Genomic DNA, 19,466 nt, shown 5'->3' with positions numbered 1-19,466 from the left:
TGTTTTTGCAGTGGCATTTAAAAATAGCCCACCAGTTTCTAGTTTGCTGCTGCTGGGGGTGTGGGGGAGGGGAGCAGGAATGAACTCTTTCAGTCTTGTGTTCAGTCTTCATGGCGCAATGTGTGTCCCTATGATGAAATAGCCTTCAGGGCCACCAAGGTCACCCCGAGGCCCCTAATTCGTGAGGGTCCAACAGGATGTTTTAGGAGCTGACTCCATACCCCCAAGGGTAGGAACTCCCTCCAGGGTGACCCTGCCCAGTATATCTCTGTGTGTCTGTGTGTGATGATGTGTAAATGGGTGTAATTCACTGGGACACCAGCAAAGCTAAACGAACACAGTTTTAACAATCCCTTCTTCCTCGTTTGGCTGTTTAGGTTTGGGTGGGCTCAGGGTAGAGGGCAGGGATGTTTTTAAACTCTGAACCCAGCTGGTACCACACGCTGCCGCCCTGCTTAGAGGGGGTGCAGAATCTAAGAGGCGACCGCTGCCCTCTCCTTCCCATCTCTGGCATCCGGAAGAGTCTGGAGCCTCCCGAGAAAAACCACAGTAAATGTGCTGGAAGCTGCAGCCTTTAGGTGAAGTGAGGGGCGAGAGGCGGGGGCGGGGGCGGGTTAGATTTTAAATACCCATATCCTTCCCTTGGAGAGACTAGTTCTGCCCTCCAGCTTTACCCTTGGCCTTAAACTTCTCAGTGTTTTTTTCCCTCATGCATCTTTTTGAAAACCCAAGCCAGAATACTAAGGAAAAAAATATATACATTATTATGTGCTCAGTCGCTCAGTCACGTCTCACTCTTTGAGACCCCATGGACTGTAGCCCGCCAGGCTCCACTGTCCATGGGATTCTGCGGGCAAGAATACTGGAGTGGATTGCCATTTCCTTCTCCAATGCATATATATATATATATATGTAAATATGTATACAGTGTGCAGATCAGAACTAACAACCACCCTTAGGCTTAAAAAAAAAAAAAAAAGTGTGTGCTAACTACTGACCTATCCCAGTTTCCCCCAAGCTTGCCCTGAGAAGCTGTGTAATGTCCTGAACCTTCTGCTTTGATCAGGAGCGAAGGGCCCCTCCTCCAGTGCCCAAGAAGCCGGCGAAGGGCCCCGCGCCGCTGATCCGGGAGCGCTCGCTGGAGAGCTCGCAGCGCCAGGAGGCCCGCAAGCGCCTGATGGCCGCCAAGCGCGCCGCGTCCGTCCGTCAGAACTCGGCCACCGAGAGCGCCGAGAGCATCGAGATCTACATCCCCGAGGCGCAGACCCGGCTTTGAGGCCCCGGCCGCCGCGCCCCCGCCGCCGCCGCCGCCGCCGCCGCCTCCCCGGCGCCTGCCCACCCGCGTAAACGCGGCCCCTCTCTAGGTCACCCGCCAGCCATCCGCCGTCCTCCTCAAGCTAGTCCGTCCCTAGATTCCAGCAATATCCAACCGTAGGGTATCTCAGACATCCAGGATCCCGCGGGGGGATGGGGGGGGTCCCTAGGGACCTCGCCGTCTTCCACGCGAAAGAAACTAGGGCTCCGATCCCCTTGATTTCCCGACACGCTTCCTATTTTGGGCAAGCAGATTGGAGCGCTTGATGTCCAGCCTCAGACATCACACCCTGTCACCAGAGTCCGGGAGTAACACACCGAGAGGGGACGAAGAGGGGCTGGGCGCGGGGGGGACCAGGATGTGTAGTGGGTGGGGAAAAGAAGCAAAATCTGCAGGTGCCCGGGGGGGAGGGAGTGGGGTGCGGGTACCTGCGTCGCTCACAGCTGCACAAACTGCCTCACTGTTGTGTCATCAGTCACTGCTTCAATTGTCTCACTCAGCAGAAGATTGTCAATTTGATCTTTCAGGGACATCCATCTATTCCGAAAGGCAATAAAATGAAGACAGGAAAGGCAAGACCAAGGAAGCACTGCTAGCTTAAGAGACTACATAAGGGATTTTTTTCTTTTGTCCTATTCTTAAGACAATTTAGACCTGAAGTGTTTTCTCAACTTTTCTTGTACTATGTATATTATATTGTTGTTGTGGTGGTGGGCGGGGGGAGGTCTTTAAAGGGGAAAGTGTTGGTTCCATTACTTTGTTAGTGTCCATCTTGGGGAGGGGGGGAGCCTACCTAATTACACAGATAGAAGTACATCTCTGCTTACCAAGTGCTGTAAATGGCAGCCGGCCTGCTTTCTGAGAAGAGTCGGGATTTTCCCATCATCCCCTTCGAATGCTACACATTCGGTCTCTTTTAACCCAGTAGTTCATAGGGCAGACGTTTGTCTCCATCAGTCTTTCCTCACTGCTCCAGAGTCCTATTACACCCCCAAATCAGGATTTTGTCCTGTGTCAAACCCATCAAATAAGCTTTCTGTCCCAGTAGACATGCTGTCTCATTCAAAGAGCAACCACTCATCTTGAGGTCCCAGGTAGAGAGAAAAGAAATTTGACCTGCAAGGTTCAGCAGCCACGTGGAGGGGGACAGCATTGCGGTTCCTAAACACTGAGGAGACCCAGGGATTTGGCAGAGAAGGTTGATTTTTGTTTTTAGTCATGATGGACGGCATATGACCTTTGTGGCCAGCTGAAGTTATCTTTAAATGCCCTTACTCCTAGCAGTTTAAACAGTTAGAATGAGGTGATCTTACATGGTCACTGGCATTTTATCCAGCTCCCTAAAGTGTTAGAAATTATCATTGAAAAATGAAAGACTTTTAAAAAGATATATCAGATACACTTGCACCAGAGACGCTTTAAAAAATATATATACAATCTCATAGCCAGGTGCTAATTTTATTTTAAAAATTAAGAGAAGTGATGGGTTCTGGCAACAACTATTTTCATGGACATATTATAAAACCACTAGAGAATTCGCTACCTCTCAGAGCCATTGATGCTTTGAGCTATCTTTATTAACAGGGCACAAACGTTTACTGCTGTGGTTTACAAGAAAAGGGCTACTAACTTATTTAAAAACAAACCAACTTTTAACTAGAGTGGACAAAGCACCTTTGAGTACTTTGTAAAATTGGAGCAGATAGAGAATTTCAGCTTCAAGTATTTTCTGGTTTTAAAAAGAATACACGTTTTCTTTACTCTGTAGCAGCCGGGAAGGTCACACAAAGTTTGTATCAAGTAAGGCCAACTGCCACCTTGGGTAGCCTATGGTCATGTTCAACCATGGCAATGACTCAGAACTCACAGACTAACGTGAAGGAAACAGCATCCATTTGAAGACCCATGTTCCCATCCACAGCTCTGTGCCCTGAGGGAGAGATAAGATTTGGATGGAGAAATAGATTTCTAAAGATCATCCTACAATATTTTCTTTGGAAACTGGTTTAGCCCAGGATATTTTAAGAGAGACAAGAGGTGGCCTATTTATCTTGTCTACGTGAATGGTATTTGTATATTCATAAGCTATTTTTGGTAAGAATTTTAAATCTTTTAGCAGAATGCCTACAGGCATCATGACCTTTGCCTTCCTTAAAAACACCAATTGTACAAACACTTTATAAAAAGCTAATTATTGATGTTAAGACATGACCCCACATAAAACTGCTTGTTGATCACTTGCCCTCTTAAGCCTGACATCCATGAGCATAACCCTTGTTACACTGTTCTTTTTGATGTAATTTGTAGAAATGTTTTTTAGTTAATAACAGAAAATGTATGTACCCTGAAAAATTACTTATTTTGTTTAACTTTGGTACAAAGGTGTTTGGGTATTTTCTTGGGGAGGGGGGAATTACAAAAGAAGTTTGTCTCCCACATCAAAAAAACGTTCAAAGAAATTAAGTATTTATTATATTTTTTGCAGATGTTTCCATACAACTCACATAACCTTTTTGTAAAGAGAGATGAAGAAATGGATTAAAGATTTTTAATATTTGAAATGGTAAATAGAACTAATTTATTTGTACTATATTTCTGTTATTTATAGATGTTTCCTTAATGTTTTACTGTGCATTACCACTTTAATTTAAGCCTTATCCTTGTGAATTTACCATTTCTTTTTAAAAACATGTCTAGATGCATATTTTAAATAACTGGAATGTAAATCACTAGCATATCTGAATTCCCAAATGTAATTTTTAAAAATTATTTTGGTTTGGAAAAAAAAAGATTCATTTGAAAGCTTTCAGATGGAGGGGTGGGGAACATTTTTATGGCTTTATGAATTGGAATTTCATAGGCTTATCTACCTAGATTGTGTGCGGACAAAAAAAATTGTAAATAGATGAATGTTTCCCATAATGTAAAAAGAAATTAATAAAATAATTAATGCACTGCTTTCAGGTCTCTGTGTTTTCACTACAGAGTCCTGCTTCTTCCAGAATAGAAGTAATTGTCTTTGGGGGAGTAATTAAGCAGTTCAGAAGCATATCATTCTGATTTTCATTGTAATAACACATGTTCTAGTACCTGTGAGCTTGTGGGTAGAACTTGTCCCCTATGGAAGGGATTTAAATACAGAAAACTAAAAGTCCTTCTACTGTGATGATCATACACTTCTGAAAGGTTCAAGTCAGGGACTGTATGTTTTATGAAAGGAGTTATCAGCTTCTCAAGCATGTGCAAATCTGTATAGATGTTAACCCACGTGGGTATCTTGCCAAACATGTCAGTTTTGTTTCCTACATAGTTCTCCACGGTAGGGAAAATCAGAATAATGCATTGTGGGTTTCATTTCACCCTTGCACTAATGAAAAACTACTCCCAGAGCTTCGGTAACTCGCCCAGTATGACACAATTACGAAGTGACCCATTTAAGTCCAAAATCCGAACTTCCATTTAGCTTTGTCTTCTGTGATGTCTTTGTCTTTCTTCCCACATTTAAAATTGGTAACTGCCACTGTTGATCTCCCCTGCTTTTCATCTACGTCATATCTGGAAACTTACTTTATACGAAAAAATACAGACTCACCAAAAACAAGGTAAATTAGCACACTCTATAAAGTGGACTTGCAATGATCTGAAAATGCCACAGCTCTGAAACCTGTGTCCACGGTACTCCCTCCCGTCAGGTTCTTGGGCAAAGCCATCAAACTACATGCAACAGACTTGGACACTGTTAAGCAAATAAGCCATTTTGTCCAATTTTTATACATAAGCAAGAACCTGTGCTAGTCACCAGCTGCTGCTAAGCCGCTCCAGTCATGTCCGACTCTGTGTGACCCCTAGTCACCAAAATAACACAATGTACTTTTGAAAATGCTTCAAAAGAGTAGAGATCAAGTGGCTGTACACAGGCGAGGTTGCAAAGATTTCATTACCCTGGCTCTTGTGCTGACCATAGTCTGAACCGTGATTATACTTCTTGACTTTTAACAAATTCTGATATTTCATCAGGGCTTCTTGAACATTTCAGCCAATCTGAAAATGAAATTAGGTTTTGCATGCAAAAAATTGAATTTCAATGAAGAAATTTCCTATGTTACAGGGTCCACTCCTCCCGCAAAATGTAATTTCATTTTTTATAGATAGGTATTGAACAAAATGGTTTGAATTTCTTTTTGTATCTTTGAAATCCAGCCCCTTGAAAATATAAATTGATTTTGGTTTAAATAAATGACATATGAAAAATCTTAGTGTCTGACTGTGTTCATTCTTGAATTCCACTGTCACCAAAGGGTGTAGAAATCCACCTGGGGTTTGTTCAATAGGCTATTTGTCTTTCAGCTGCTAAACCAAAATCAGATCAACTCCTTTTCCAAACAGAAACCAGTGGCCCAGCCTGAAAACCTCTCTGGTCCTAACTCATCTTCACTGGTGTAAGTTCACAGTTGTTTAGTCATTAAGTCATGTCCAAGTCTTTTCAACCCAATGGACAGTAGCACTCCAGGCTTCCCTGTCCTTCAATATCTACTGGAGTTTGCTCAGACTCATGTCTATTAGGTTGGTGATGCCATTCAACCATCTCATCCTCTGTTGCTCCCTTCTCCTCCTGCCCTCAATCTTTTCCAGCATCAGGGTCTTTTCCAATGAGTCAACTCAGTTTCCCTCATAGCTCAGCTGGTAAAGAATCTGCAGGCACTGCAGGAGACTCCAGTTCAATTCCTGGGTCGGGAAGATCTGCTGGAGAAGGGATAGGCTAGTCCCATATTCTTGGGCTTCCCTGCTGGCTCAGCTGGTAAAGAATCCACCTGCAATGTGGGAGACCTAGGTTTGATCTCTGGGTTGGGAAGATCCCCTGGAGAAGAGAATGGCTACCCACTCCATTATTCTGGCCTGGAGAATTCCATGGACTGTATAGTCCATGGGGTCCCAAAGAGTCGGACACGACTGAGCAACTTTTACTTTCACTTCACAACTCAGTTTACAGAATACATCTTAAATTTCTCTGCAAATCCCTTATTTCCCCTGAAGCAGAGAGAGGAAACAATGTGCTCTTCCTGGTTGGGCTTCCTCCTGATCCAGGGAAGCATCACTGGAAAATCACAGTGACGGGAAGCCCCAGTGCAGTAGTCAATGGATTATTTTGATATGACCTGTATGCAAATAAGCACAAGCCTGAATTTAGAGAACATGGCTGAAAGCAAGAAAACATTTTAATAAATATCAAAAGTCATACTCTGCCATGTAGCTGATTGAACTGTTGCTATTCACCAAATTTTTTCACTAGAACAGATGAAAAATACCAGTTCTTCCACTTCACGCTTCTAGCCTGGCTTCTGGGAGATGTAGATGTTAATGTCGTCTTTCCAGATTACCTGATAGGTAAATCAGTGTCACAGAGAACTCGATAAAGAGATTCTTCTAGGGATTCCCCTGATGTTCCAGTGGCTAAGACCCCACACCCACAATGCTGGGGGGCAGGGTTTGAACCCTGGTCAGGGAATTGGAACCCATATGCCACAACTAAAAAAAAAAAAATCCTGCATACCACAACTAAGATCCAGTGCAGCCAAATAAATAAAATAAAAATTAAAAGAGAGAGAGACTCTTTCATTAAAAAAAAAGCCTCTCCTTTCACTTTAAAAAATACATATATTTATTTTTATTGATTGATCTGACTGTGTCACATCTTAACTGTAGCACTTGGGATCTTCAGTCTGCACTGAAGCATGCAGGATTTTTAGTTGATCTTCAGTTGCGGCATCCTAACCAGGGACCGAAACCAGGCCCCCTGCATTGGGAGGGCAGAGTCTTAGCCACTGGGCCACCAGGAAAGTCCCTCCTTTTCACTTTGGAAAGGAGGATGCTTGCTGTTTAGTCACTGAGTTGTGTCCAACTCTTTCATGATCCCATGAACTGCAGCCCACCAGGCTCCTCTGTCCAGGAGATTTCCCAGGCAAAAATACTAGAGTGGGTTGCCATTTCCTTCTCCAGGGGATCTTCCTGACCCAGGGATTGAAACCACGTCTCCTGCATTGGTAGGTAAATTCTTTACCACTGAGCCATCAGGGAAACCCATACATACATATACACACACATATACATATACATATAAATACACACACACACATATACATATACATATAAATACACACACACACACATGCACAGAATGGACAAATTGATTTGAGATGTATTTCACCCTGGATTTCAAATCTTTACCATAATAAAAGAAATGTAGAAAACTTTTAGAAGGAGCAAGACAGCAATGGACTTCCTCCTCAAATTCCATTTTTTATCCACTACTTTCTATCCTAGAGCTATCAGACAGCCTCAATAAATGCTTCTCTTAAGAAGAATGTGTTTCTGCCAATCAGAGGAGGTAGGGAGGTTAAGGATAGGATTACTTAAGGATTACTCAGCCAAATTGACTGAGTAATCAGCAAAAATTGAGGATGTTTAATCCAAGAGTCGGACACGACTGAGCAACTGAACTGAACTGAACTGACTAATCCATAAATCTACAGGGTTTCCTGTACAATTATTCCCAATACTGAGCTCACTAATATCTTGCTTTCCAGTTTCTTTTCCTATGGCATAAAAAAAAAGAATTCAAACCCTATTATCCTAAGTCTGAAACACCTTACCTCAAAATATAACCTTTTCTTAAAAAAATAATGAAATGTTTGACTCACAAATCCATATGAAGTATTCATCAAGTTTAGCCCTATTATCTTGTGATTTTATTAAACAAATATATTCTTACCTGCAATTGGAATATCACTATGCACTTCCTTCCAAGTCATTTACAATTAGGTTAAACAGGACCATTTCAGGGAGCAAAACTGAAAATAGCATTATTTACAATTCTGTCCAGAAAAAAAATTCCTTTATTACTATTATTTTCTTTTTCTTGTCTTAAAAGTCATCACCCAGTCATCACATAATGTACCTTTGCCTTTCAACCAAACACTGATTGGACTCTTTTCAAAGATTTTTAGAAAATGTAAATGACTAACATTCACTTGTTTTCCTATTCCTATATTATTAACCAGTTCAAAAGTTACACCTAAATTGAGTGTAGTTTCCTCTTTAATGCTACTCTCCCAACCCAAAAATGTTAACTCTAAGTGTTCAATGATCTGTCTTATTAGAGAATCCACTTCTCTAAGAATGCACTAAAGCTAAACAATTAGCTAGACACTAAACAGGAAAACTGGAAGGTTGGATTCAGAATAACAGTGTGACATATAATGAAAGTGATCAATACTAAATGTTAAATTTCAAATCCCAGTTCAGCAAGATCAACCACAAAAGAAATATGAAGTTGAAATTAATCACAAAAGGATTACACCATATAAAAATTATACTTACATTTCAATGGAACTGTGTAAAGGACTGAATCATGTAGAATCGCTGCATGTACACTATGGCAGAGTCGATAGTCAATTGTGAGACATTAAGATGTTGACCTTAAGGAGAACGGGGGATGCAAATAGTCTTAGTTTTCTCTTCTGTTACAGAGAGGGAAGATGCATTCTTCCTACTGACTCTAGTACAAGAAGGTTATAAAGAAAAATGATAAGCTCTATAATCTTAAATTCTGGTGCTTTCACTGTTTCTGAAGACCAGTGCTTTGCAAATAAAAAACATTCCTACATAGCTAGCCTCCGGAGATCTACACAAGTAATGATCAGCTGAAGACCCCTTCCTTCTTTCTAGGACATTCAAGTGCAATGCCTACCAGCAATTTCTACTATGAAAAATAAAGAGGAACATCTAGGGAATTAGATAATACTATGGATGTCCCCATAAAGTACATTGGAGGAAACATTTCTGCAGATTACAATTAAAATATTCTATTCACTGTAAAGGGGTGACATTTTCAAGGCGTTTTGGTCTTAGGGAATAACCTCTTAGTATGGAAAATATTTATTTCTATAAGTGACAATTTTTAAAACACTAGCAGCTTTGGGAAATTCCCTGGAGATCCAGTAGTTAGGACTCCATGCTTCCATTGGAGGGGGCACAGGTTCGATCCCTGGTGGGGAAAACTAGGATCCCACAAGCAGCATGTTACTAGAAAAAGCATCAGCTTCATCACATCATTTCCTTTCTAGAATAAAACCTAATGTACTTTGCTACCTCAGCCAATACAATGTCTGTCTGTAATTTGAAATTGCCAAGTGTGAGAAGAGGCAGATCTTAAACAAAGGGGAGAAGGAGGTGAGTTAAATAATTTACTCTTAGATAGATTCCTTTCGAGGGAAGAGAGCCCGGTTGCCTTCACTGCCTTTGTTGGCAGGACTTGGCAGGTTTCTTCACTGCAGCCTGGCCCCTTGGCAAGAGCAGGAGCAGGAAGATCAGGGGCAGCCTGGTACTGCCAAGGTTGAACTTGACAAACTTCAAAGAGCAGCTCAAGGCTCCCAACTTGCTTCTTAAGGTAGTCAAGCAAGGTAAGGAGTCTGGATTGGCTGAAAGGCGATCCTTTCCAAGGAGCTGCTGTCTGTTTCCGTCTCAAGTCAGCGCCCCAAAGATCTCTTGACTAGCAGATTGTTCAAAATGAAATCTGAAAGAAATCTTACAGAGAGAGTAAATAATTGATCAATAGTTTGGAAAGTTGGAACACAGGAAAGATGATGACACAGCACAAAACAGGGATTTCCGAACTGAACGCACATGCCTGTGAAGCACTTTGGGAATAGTAGTGACATGAGGAATAGGTATTCAGATAATTCTGAGTAATTCTGGACACAAAGAAAGAAAAACACCCTACTCTTGGGGACCTGAGAACGTCAGGGTCTGTCAGTGGCTGAATTCATCATGTCATCATTGTCAAGGGCACTTCTTTTAAAGACAGATTATGAGGAAGCCAAAGACCAGCTATTCTTCTAGCAAAAACAGCACATTACAGTCGGATTAAATATTTAACTGAGAGAATTTGGGTTAAATATTAAGGAAATGCTTACCTAAAGAAATACAAGGTTTGGACCACCCTGAGAGAGCTAGTATCCTGTCCCCAGAGATGGTCAGGCTGACAAAACTGTCACCTCAATGATCCTCTTGAAGGAGGGCAGGTCCTCCATGGCTCTTAGTGTTCAAATATGTTCGTTAGATGATAGACACAGGAAAGACAGGTCCCCTCACCCCTTCCACACCCCAGGGTCCTTGTTGGCTTCATCTTGCAATCAAGATTTCCCAGCAGGGCTCCTGTCAGTGACTCCAGATACACACACAGATAGGACCCAGCTGGGAGGAAACACAGGCGGAGGGAAAAGTCCCCACACACGCCAGCAGAAACACCCCCGCATGTCACTCTGATTGTAACATTCTGACGTGAGGTTGGTAGGAAATCATTGCCAAATGCTTATAAGACATTTACAAATAGCCTCAGCATTTGTCTTAGAAACTAAACCGACCCTCTCATCAGCCTCATGCTGCCCTGAGTAGACCTGTCTGCCCAGTAGGGACAGGCCCGTTGGGTAAGTGGGGAGGAATGTAGACTACAGAACCAGACTGCCTCGGTTCAAATCCTTAGCTCACTGTGTCTTCTTGGCCAAGTTACTTAGCCTTTCTGTGCCTCAATTTTCCCATCTGTACAATTAGGATGAAAATAGTACCTATTTCCCAAAAAGGACCTACTGTATAGCACAGGGAACTTGGCTCAGTATTCTGTAATAACCTATATTGGAAGAGAATTTGAAATAGATATATGTGTATGTATCTCTGAGTCACTTTGTTGTACATCTGAAACTAACACAACTTTGTTAATCAACTATACTCTGATCAGTTCAGTTCAGTTGCTCAGTTGTGTCCGACTCTTTGCGACCCCATGAATTGCAGCACGCCAGGCCTCCCTGTCCATCACCAACTCCCAGAGTTCACTCAGACTCATGTCCTTAGAGTCCGTGATGCCATCCAGCCATCTCATCCTCTGTCATCCCCTTCTCCTCCTGCCCCCAATCCCTCCCAGCATCACAGTCTTTTCCAATGAGTCAACTCTTCGCATGAGGTGGCCAAAGTACTGGAGTTTCAGCTTGAGCATCATTCCTTCCAAAGAAATTCCAGGGCTGATCTCCTTCAGAATGGACTGGTTGGATCTCCTTGCAGTCCAAGGGACTCTCAAGAGTCTTCTCCAACACCACAGTTCAAAAGCATCAATTCTTCAGCACTCAGCCTTCTTCACAGTCCAACTCTCACATCCATATACGACCACAGGAAAAACCATAGCCTTGACTAGACGGACCTTAGTCGGCAAAGTAATGTCTCTGCTTTTGAATATACTATCTAGGTTGGTCATAACTTTTCTTCCAAGGAGTAAGCGTCTTTTAATTTCATGGCTGCAGTCACCATCTGCAGTGATTTTGGAGCCCAGAAAAATAAAGTCAGCCACTGTTTCCACTGTTTCCCCATCTATTTGCCATGAAGTGATGGGACCGGATGCCATGATCTTCATTTTCTGAATGTGGAGCTTTAAGCCAACTTTTTTACTCTCCTCTTTCACTTTCATCAAGAGGCTTTTTAGCTCCTCTTCCCTTTCTGCCATAAGGGTGGTATCACCTGCATATCTGAGGTTATTGATAGTTCTCCCGTAATCTTGATTCCAGCTTGTGTTTCTTCCAGTCCAGCGTTTCTCATGATGTACTCTGCATATAAGTTAAATAAGCAGCGTGACGATATACAACCTTGATGTACTCCTTTTCCTATTTGGAACCAATCTGTTGTTCCATGTCCAGTTCTAACTGTTGCTTCCTGACCTGCATACAGATTTCTCAAGAGGCAAGTCAGGTGGTCTGGTATTCCCATCTCTTTCAGAATTTTCCACAGTTTCTTGTGATCCACACAGTCAAAGGCTTTGGCATAGTCAATAAAGCAGAAATAGATGTTTTTCTGGAACTTTCTTGCTTTTTCCATGATCCAGCAGATGTTGGCAATTTGATCTCTGGTTCCTCTGCATTTTCTAAAACCAGCTTGGACATCAAGGAGTTCACGGTTCACGTATTGCTGAAGCCTGGCTTGGAGAATTCTGAGCATTACTTTACTAGCATGTGAGATGAGTGCAATTGTGCAGTAGTTTGAGCATTCTTTGGCATTGCCTTTCTTTGGGATTGGAATGAAAACTGACCTTTTCCAGTCCTATGGCCACTGCTGAGTTTTCCAAATTTGCTGGCATATTGAGTGCAGCACTTTCACAGCATCATCTTTCAGGATTTGAAATAGCGCTACTGGAATTTCATCACCTCCACTAGCTTTGTTCATAGTGATGCTTTCTAAGGCCCACTTGACTTCACATTCCAAGATGTCTGGCTCTAGATTAGTGATCACATCATCATGATTATCTGGGTCGTGAAGATCTTTTTTGTACAGTTCTTCCATGTATTCTTGCCACCTCTTCTTAATATCTTCTGCTTCTGTTAGGTCCATACCATTTCTGTCCTTTATCAAGCCCATCTTTGCATGAAATGTCCCCTCGATATCTCTAATTTTCTTGAAGAGATCTCTAGTCTTTCCCATTCTGTTGTTTTCCTCTATTTCTTTGCATTGATTGCTGAAGAAGGCTTTCTTATCTCTTCTTGTTATTCTTTGGAACTCTGCATTCAGATGCTTATATCTTTCCTTTTCTCCTTTGCTTTTCGCTTCTCTTCTTTTCACAGCTATTTGTAAGGCCTCACCAGACAACCATTTTACTTTTTTGCATTTCTTTTCCATGGGGATGGTCTTGACCTCTGTCTCCTGTACAGTGTCACAAACCTCAGTCCATAGTTCATCAGGCACTCTATCTATCAGATCTAGGCCCTTAAATCTATTTCTCACTTCCACTGTATAATCATAAGAGATTTGATTTAGGTCATACCTGAATGGTCTAGTGGTTTTCCCTACTTTCTTCAATTTGAGTCTGAATTGGGCAATAAGGAGTTCATGATCTGAGCCACAGTCAGCTCCCGGTCTTGTTTTTGTTGACTGTATAGAGCTTCTCCATCTTTGGCTGCAAAGAATATAATCAATCTGATTTCGGTGTTGACCATCTGGTGATGTCCATGTGTAGAGTCTTCTCTTGTGTTGTTGGAAGAGGGTGTTTGCTATGACCAGTGCATTTTCTTGGCAAAACTCTATTAGTCTTTGCCCTGCTTCATTCCACATCCCAAAGCCAAATTTGACTGTTATTCCAGGTGTTTCTTGACTTCCTACTTTTGCATTCCAGTCCCCTATAATGAAAAGAACATCTTTTTTGGGTGTTAGTTCTAAAAGGTCTTGTAGGTCTTCATAAAACCATTTAACTTCAGTTTCTTCAGCATTACTGGTTGGGGCATAGACTTGGATAACTGTGATATTGAATGGTTTGCCTTGGAGACAAACAGAAACCATTCTGTCGTTTTTGAGATTGCATCCAAGTACTGCATTTCAGACTCTTTTGTTGACCAGGATGGCTACTCCATTTCTTCTGAGGGATTCCTGCCTGCAGTAGTAGATTAATGGTCATCTGAGTTAAATTCACCCATTCCAGTCCATTATAGTTCACTGATTCCTAGAATGTCGACGTTCACCCTTGCCATTTCTTGTTTGAACACCCCCAATTTGCCTTGATTCATGGACCTGACATTCCAGTTTCCTATGCAATATTGCTTTTTACAGCATCGGATCTTGCTTCTATCACCAGTCACATCCACAGCTGGGTATTGTTTTTGCTTTGGCTCCATTCCTTCATTCTTTCTGGAGTTATTTCTCCACTGATCTCCAGTAGCATATTGGGCACCTAATGACCTGGGGAGTTCCTCTTTTGGTATCCTATCATTTTGCCTTTTCATACTGTTCATGTGGTTCTCAAGGCAAGAATACTAAAGTGGCTTGCCATTCCCTTCTCCAGTGGACCACATTCTGTCAGGCCTCTCCACCATGACCCGCCTGTCTTGGGTGGCCCCACAGGCATGGCTTGATTTCATTGAGTTAGACAAGGCTGTGGTCCCAGTGTGATTAGATTGACTAGTTTTCTGTGAGTATGGTTTCAGTGTGTCTGCCCTCTGATGCCCTCTTGCAACACTTAACATCTTACTTGGATTTCTCTTACCTTGGACGTGGGGTATCTCTTCACGGCTGCTCCAGCAAGGCACAGCGGCTGCTCCCTACCTTGGACGAGGGTACCTCCTTACCGCCGCCGTTCCTGACCTTCAACGTGGGATAGCTCCTCTAGGCCTTCCTGTGCCTGCGCAGCCACCGCTCCTCCGGTTGATCCTCCCAGCTGCTGCCCCTGGCCTCAGGCTCGGGGTGGCTCCTCAGGGTCACTGCCCCTGGCCTCAGGCGCGAGGTGTCTCCTCCCGGCCGCCACTAACCTCGGACACAGGGTAGCTCCTCTTGGCTGCGCTTAAGTGCGCCGGCTCGCTATACTCTGACATAAAATAGAAATTAAAATAAGAAAATAGTACTTGTCTCATAGAGTTGGTATAAGGATTAAATGAATTACTATATGTGTGTGTGTGCTCATTGGCATCTGACTCTTTGCGATCCCATGGACTGTAGCCCACCAGGCTCTCTGTCCATGGGATTTTCCAAGGAAGAATACTAGGTTGTCATCTCCTGTTCCAGGGGATCTTACTGATTCAGGGATTGAAACCAAGTCTCTTGCATCTCCTACATTAACAGGGGGATTCTGTATCATTGTGCCACCTGGGAAGCCCTGAATTAATATAGGCAAAGCTCTTAATACAGTGCCTGACACACGGTAAGCATTCAATAAATGTTCACTATATCATCATTACACATTTACATTTACGGAGAAAGCACTATTTGATATGTATCCTGTAATTAATCGTCACAGCAAACCCATGAAATAGATACTACAAATAGATTAGGGAGACATCAAGGTCACAGGTAAATGACAGAGCTTGTCTTTGAATCCAATCTAATTCTAGATCCTTTATATGTGGGAGATTTTTATGCGAGACAAAAAGACAAAGCAAAGTATCTAGGTGTTTTCATTTTGTTTTTTTCCAGGTGAAAAATGCACACATATGAAAATTTCAAAAGAACAAGAGGGAATATAATGAACATAAGCCTACTTTTCACTCCAGTTCTTTGCTGCAATATTCAACATATTTGAACACTTGGTTGTACATCCTTTCAAAATTTTTCAATGCACATTCAAGTGTACATTTTTTTCTTTCCCCACAGACTGGAAGCATACTAGACACATGATTCTACTATTTGCTTTTTCATTTAGTAATGACTACTCCATTTTAGAACATTCTGACTCACCCATTCTCTTTAATGGTTCCATAGCATTCCACTTCATGAAGGAACCATAATACACTATTAGTCCTTCAAATGATGGACATTTAGGCTATTTCCACCATTTGCTATGACAAAAAAAAAAAAAGCAACCTGCAATGAAAATTGTTTTACAGTGGATCTTTAGGACATGCAGAAGTTTATCTTAGGGTTATATTTCTAGACAAATCAATGCATACTTTTGTTTTTAAATACTGCCAATTGGCCTTCCAAAAAGGCTACTTTGATTTTTACTTCACCAAGCACGTATGAGTTTCATCACCTGCCTTTGCAAACAAGGAAACAAAGCCTTCATAAAGCAAATTCAGAGGTGTACTTATAACACCAACCACAAAACTGGCATCTTCCAGTTGAATTTCAAAAAGGAAGGGAAAAAGTCTCCAGAAACGTGGAGGTAGGTGTACTGTAACATCAATCCCAGGGTGTGAACTCCTCCCGGAACTGGGTCTGTTTGCACACCCCTTAGATGGCAGCCAGGCTACCCAACTCCAGTATTCTTGCCTGGACAAGATATTCCGTGGACAGAGGTACCTCACGGGCTACAGTCCATGGCTTAGCAAAGAGTCGGACACGACTGAGTGAATAACACTTTCACTTTTCCCTAGACGTTAGCCTTTTCATACTGTTCATGGGGTTCTCAAGGCAAGAATACTGAAGTGGTTTGCCATTCCCTTCTCCACTGGACCATGTTTCTTCAAAACTCTCCACCATGATCCGTGAGTCTTGCTTGGCCCTACATGGCATGGCTCATAGTTTCATTGAGTTAGACAAGGCTGTGGTCCTTGTGATCAGATTGGTTAGTTTTCTGTGATTGTCATTTCTATTCTGTCTGCCCTCTGATGGAGAAGGATAAGAGGCTTATGGAACCTTCCTGATGGGAGAAACTGACTGAGGGGGAAACTGGGTCTTGTTCTGATGGGCAGGGCCATGCTCAGTAAATCTTTAATCCAATTTTCTGTTGAAGGACTGGGCTGTGTTCCCTCCCTGTTGTTTGACCTGAGGCCAAACTATGGTGGAGGTAATGAAGATAATGGTGACTTCCTTCAGAAGGTCCCATGCACGCACTGCTGCACTCAGTGTCCACAACCCTGCAGCAGGCCACTGCCAACACACACCTCCGCCAGAGGCTCCTGGACACTCCCGGGCAAGTCTGGGTGGGGTCAGCCTCTTGTGGGGTCACTGCTCATTTCTCCTGGGTCCTGGTGCACACAAGGACCTTCAAGATCTTTTGTTTGTGCCCTCCAAGACTCTGTTTCCCAGTCCTGTGTAAGTTCTGGTGGCTCTATGGTGGGATCATCAAAAAAGCAAGAGTGTTCCAGAAAAACATCTATTTCTGCTTTATTGACTATGCCAAAACCTTTGACTGTGTGGATCATAAGAAACTATGGAAAATTCTTGAAAAGATGGGAATACCAGATCACCTGACCCGCATCTTGAGAAATCTGTATGCAGGTCAGGAAGCAACAATTAGAACTGGACATGGAACAACAGACTGGTTCCAAATAGGAAAAAGAGTGTGTCAAGGCTGTATCTTGTCACCCTGCTTATTTAACTTATATGCAGAGTACATCATGAGAAATGCCAGGCTGGATGAAGCACAAGCTGTAATTGAGATTGCTGGGAGAAATATCAATAACCTCAGATATCCAGATGATACCACCCTTATGGCAGAAAGCAAAGAAGAAGTAAAGAGCCTCTTGATGAAAGGGGAAAGAGGAGAGTGAAAAAGTTAGCTTAAAACTTAACATTCAGAAAATGAAGATCATGGCATCCAGTCCCATCACTTCATGGCAAATAGATGGGGAAACAATGGAAACAGTGACAGGCTTTACTTTGGGCGGCTCCAAAATCACTGCAGATGGTGACTGCAGCCATGAAATTAAAAGATGCTTGCTCCTTGGAAGAAAAGTTAAGACCAACCTAGACAGCTTATTAAAAAGCAGAAACATTACTTTGCCAACAAAGGTCCATCTATTCAAAGCTATGGTTTTTCCAGTAGTCCTGTATGGATGTGAAAGTTGGACAATAAAGAAAGCTGAGTGCCGAAGAGTTGATGCTTTTGAACTGTGATGTTGGAGAAGACTCTTGAGAGTCCCTGGTACTGCAAGGAGCTCAAACCAGTCCATCCTAAAGGAAATCAGTCATGAATATTCATTGGAAGGACTGATGCTGAAGCTGAAACTCCAATACTTTGGCCACCTGATGAGAGGAACTGACTCATTTGAAAAGAACCTAATGCTGGGAAAGATTGAAGGCAGGAGGAGAAGGGGACGACAGAGGATGAGATGGTTGGATGGCATCACTGACTCGATGGACATGAGTTTGAGTAAGCTCTGGGAGTTGGTGATGGACAGGGAAGTCTGGCATGCTGCAGTCCATGGGATCGAAGAGTTGGACACGACTGAGCAACTGAACTAAACTGAATTGAGAAGGCAGCTTAAGATCCCCATTGGTTTCTACAGCAAGGTCTAGGCTAACCCCCGGGCTAGAGCCAGGACAGGAGCAAAGTGGATGCATGTGGATGGTGAATAGGTTTATACCAGGACACCAGCACCTATGCAAGGTTGTTCTTGTTTTACTAGTTTTTTAAAAAGTGAAACTTCACTTCTAAAAAGTCTTTAAGATGATTTACAGAATGAAAATATAAAACATTGAACAATTTTTTAAGTTAAAAAGAAATATGAAAAGAAAATTATGAGGAATTCTCTGGTGGTCTAGTGATGAGGTCTTGGTGCTTTCACCGCCAGGGCCCAGGTTCAATCGCGGTGGGGGAGTAAGATTCTGCAAGCCGCAGTGTTAGTTGCTCAGTCTTGTCTGACTCTTTGGGACCCCATGGACTGTAGCCTGCCAGGCTCCTCTGTACCTGGGATTCTCCAGGCAAGAATACTGGAGTGGGTAGCCATTCCCTTCTTCAGGGGATCTTCCCGACCCAGGGATCACACCTGGGTCTCCTGCATTACAGACAGATTGTTTATCATCTGCACCACCAGGCAAGCTTCAGGGTGTGGCCAAAAAAAAAAAAAAAAAGGAAAAAAGAAAGAAAATTGCTGGATAAATAACTTCATCAAGTTGCCAGAGTACCCTGCTGTAAATCCTAAATTTCTAGGCTTCCTGGCAGTCAGGGCAAAGCAGTCAGTGTTCTTTGTAGTCTGTCTTCGTTGAGTTTGGAGACACCAAAACTTTAAAAATCCCCCTTCGATGCTTAAAGAGCTACCAAACTGTTTGAGCAGACGCTGCAAACCGAAGGTGTGAGCACAACTGCCTCTCAAATCACAAGCGACAACGAAGAATGAAGTCTGACGACTGTGTCTTTAAAACCAACCCTCTCTTATTTAAGTGATCTGAGTGATATTTTTCAGTTCTTGGCAAACAAATGACCCTAGAGTTAACTGACATCCTTGTTGGGCCTGACATCCTTTGTGTTCAGTCCAAGAATGTGTCCTTCCCTGTAGGAAGTAAGTGATATTTCAGTGGGTCTTTTTTTTTTTTTTTCTTTTCTTTTCTAGCAGACCTCCTGACAAATAAGAAGTCCTCCTTTTCCTGTTCAGACAGGCCCATATCAGAGCGTGTGACTATCAAGACCAATTGGTCTATGAGCAGGAACTCTTGTTTCCCAAACACATCTCTGTGTCACGCTAAAGGCTGTAGCCCTTTCAGCCCAGCTGTCTCAGCGGAAAGACTCTGTTGTCCCTCGGGGCTGTTGCCACCCTACACTGGCGTCTGTGCTGTGACCTGGAGGGCAAACCGTTCTGTGCCTTCTAACTCACATAAGGACAGAAGAAGGACTTCCTGGGCAGACCAGTGATTAAGACTCGGAGCTTCCACTACATGGGACGTAGGTTTGATCCCTAATTCCATATGCTAT

General features: G+C 42.7%; 2 protein-coding genes across 14 annotated transcripts in view; one reads left to right on the top strand and one right to left on the bottom strand.

The window, feature by feature from the left end:
- DLGAP1 (DLG associated protein 1) overlaps positions 1 to 5,566 on the top strand; it is a 791,650-nt gene extending 786,084 nt beyond the window's left edge. For all 11 annotated transcript variants that reach the window (XM_042239658.2, XM_027960728.3, XM_027960727.3 and 8 more), the window contains one exon: positions 1,067 to 5,566. In XM_042239658.2, the coding sequence (XP_042095592.1) occupies positions 1,067 to 1,276 (210 nt within the window). In that variant the 3' untranslated portion in view covers positions 1,277 to 5,566. The remainder of the gene's footprint in view (positions 1 to 1,066) is intronic.
- Positions 1 to 17,314, bottom strand: part of LOC132658501 (uncharacterized) — a 37,601-nt gene extending 20,287 nt beyond the window's left edge. For 2 of the 3 annotated variants that reach the window (XM_060405429.1, XM_060405428.1), the window contains exons 1-2: positions 9,563 to 17,314; positions 8,693 to 8,790 (exon numbers count right to left, since the gene is read on the bottom strand). In XM_060405429.1, coding sequence (XP_060261412.1) covers positions 12,455 to 13,684 — 1,230 coding nt within the window. In that variant the 5' untranslated portion in view covers positions 13,685 to 17,314 and the 3' untranslated portion in view covers positions 8,693 to 8,790; positions 9,563 to 12,454. The remainder of the gene's footprint in view (positions 1 to 8,692; positions 8,791 to 9,562) is intronic. The other variant, XR_009598222.1, reaches the window with a different exon arrangement.
- Between the last annotated feature and the right edge of the window lie 2,152 nt (positions 17,315 to 19,466).

The sequence above is a fragment of the Ovis aries genome, chromosome 23 (assembly GCF_016772045.2).
Source record: "Ovis aries strain OAR_USU_Benz2616 breed Rambouillet chromosome 23, ARS-UI_Ramb_v3.0, whole genome shotgun sequence".
Taxonomy (NCBI): domain Eukaryota; kingdom Metazoa; phylum Chordata; class Mammalia; order Artiodactyla; family Bovidae; genus Ovis; species Ovis aries.
The sequence above is the reverse complement of the archived record's forward strand: the minus strand, read 5'-3'. Positions and strand labels throughout refer to the sequence as shown.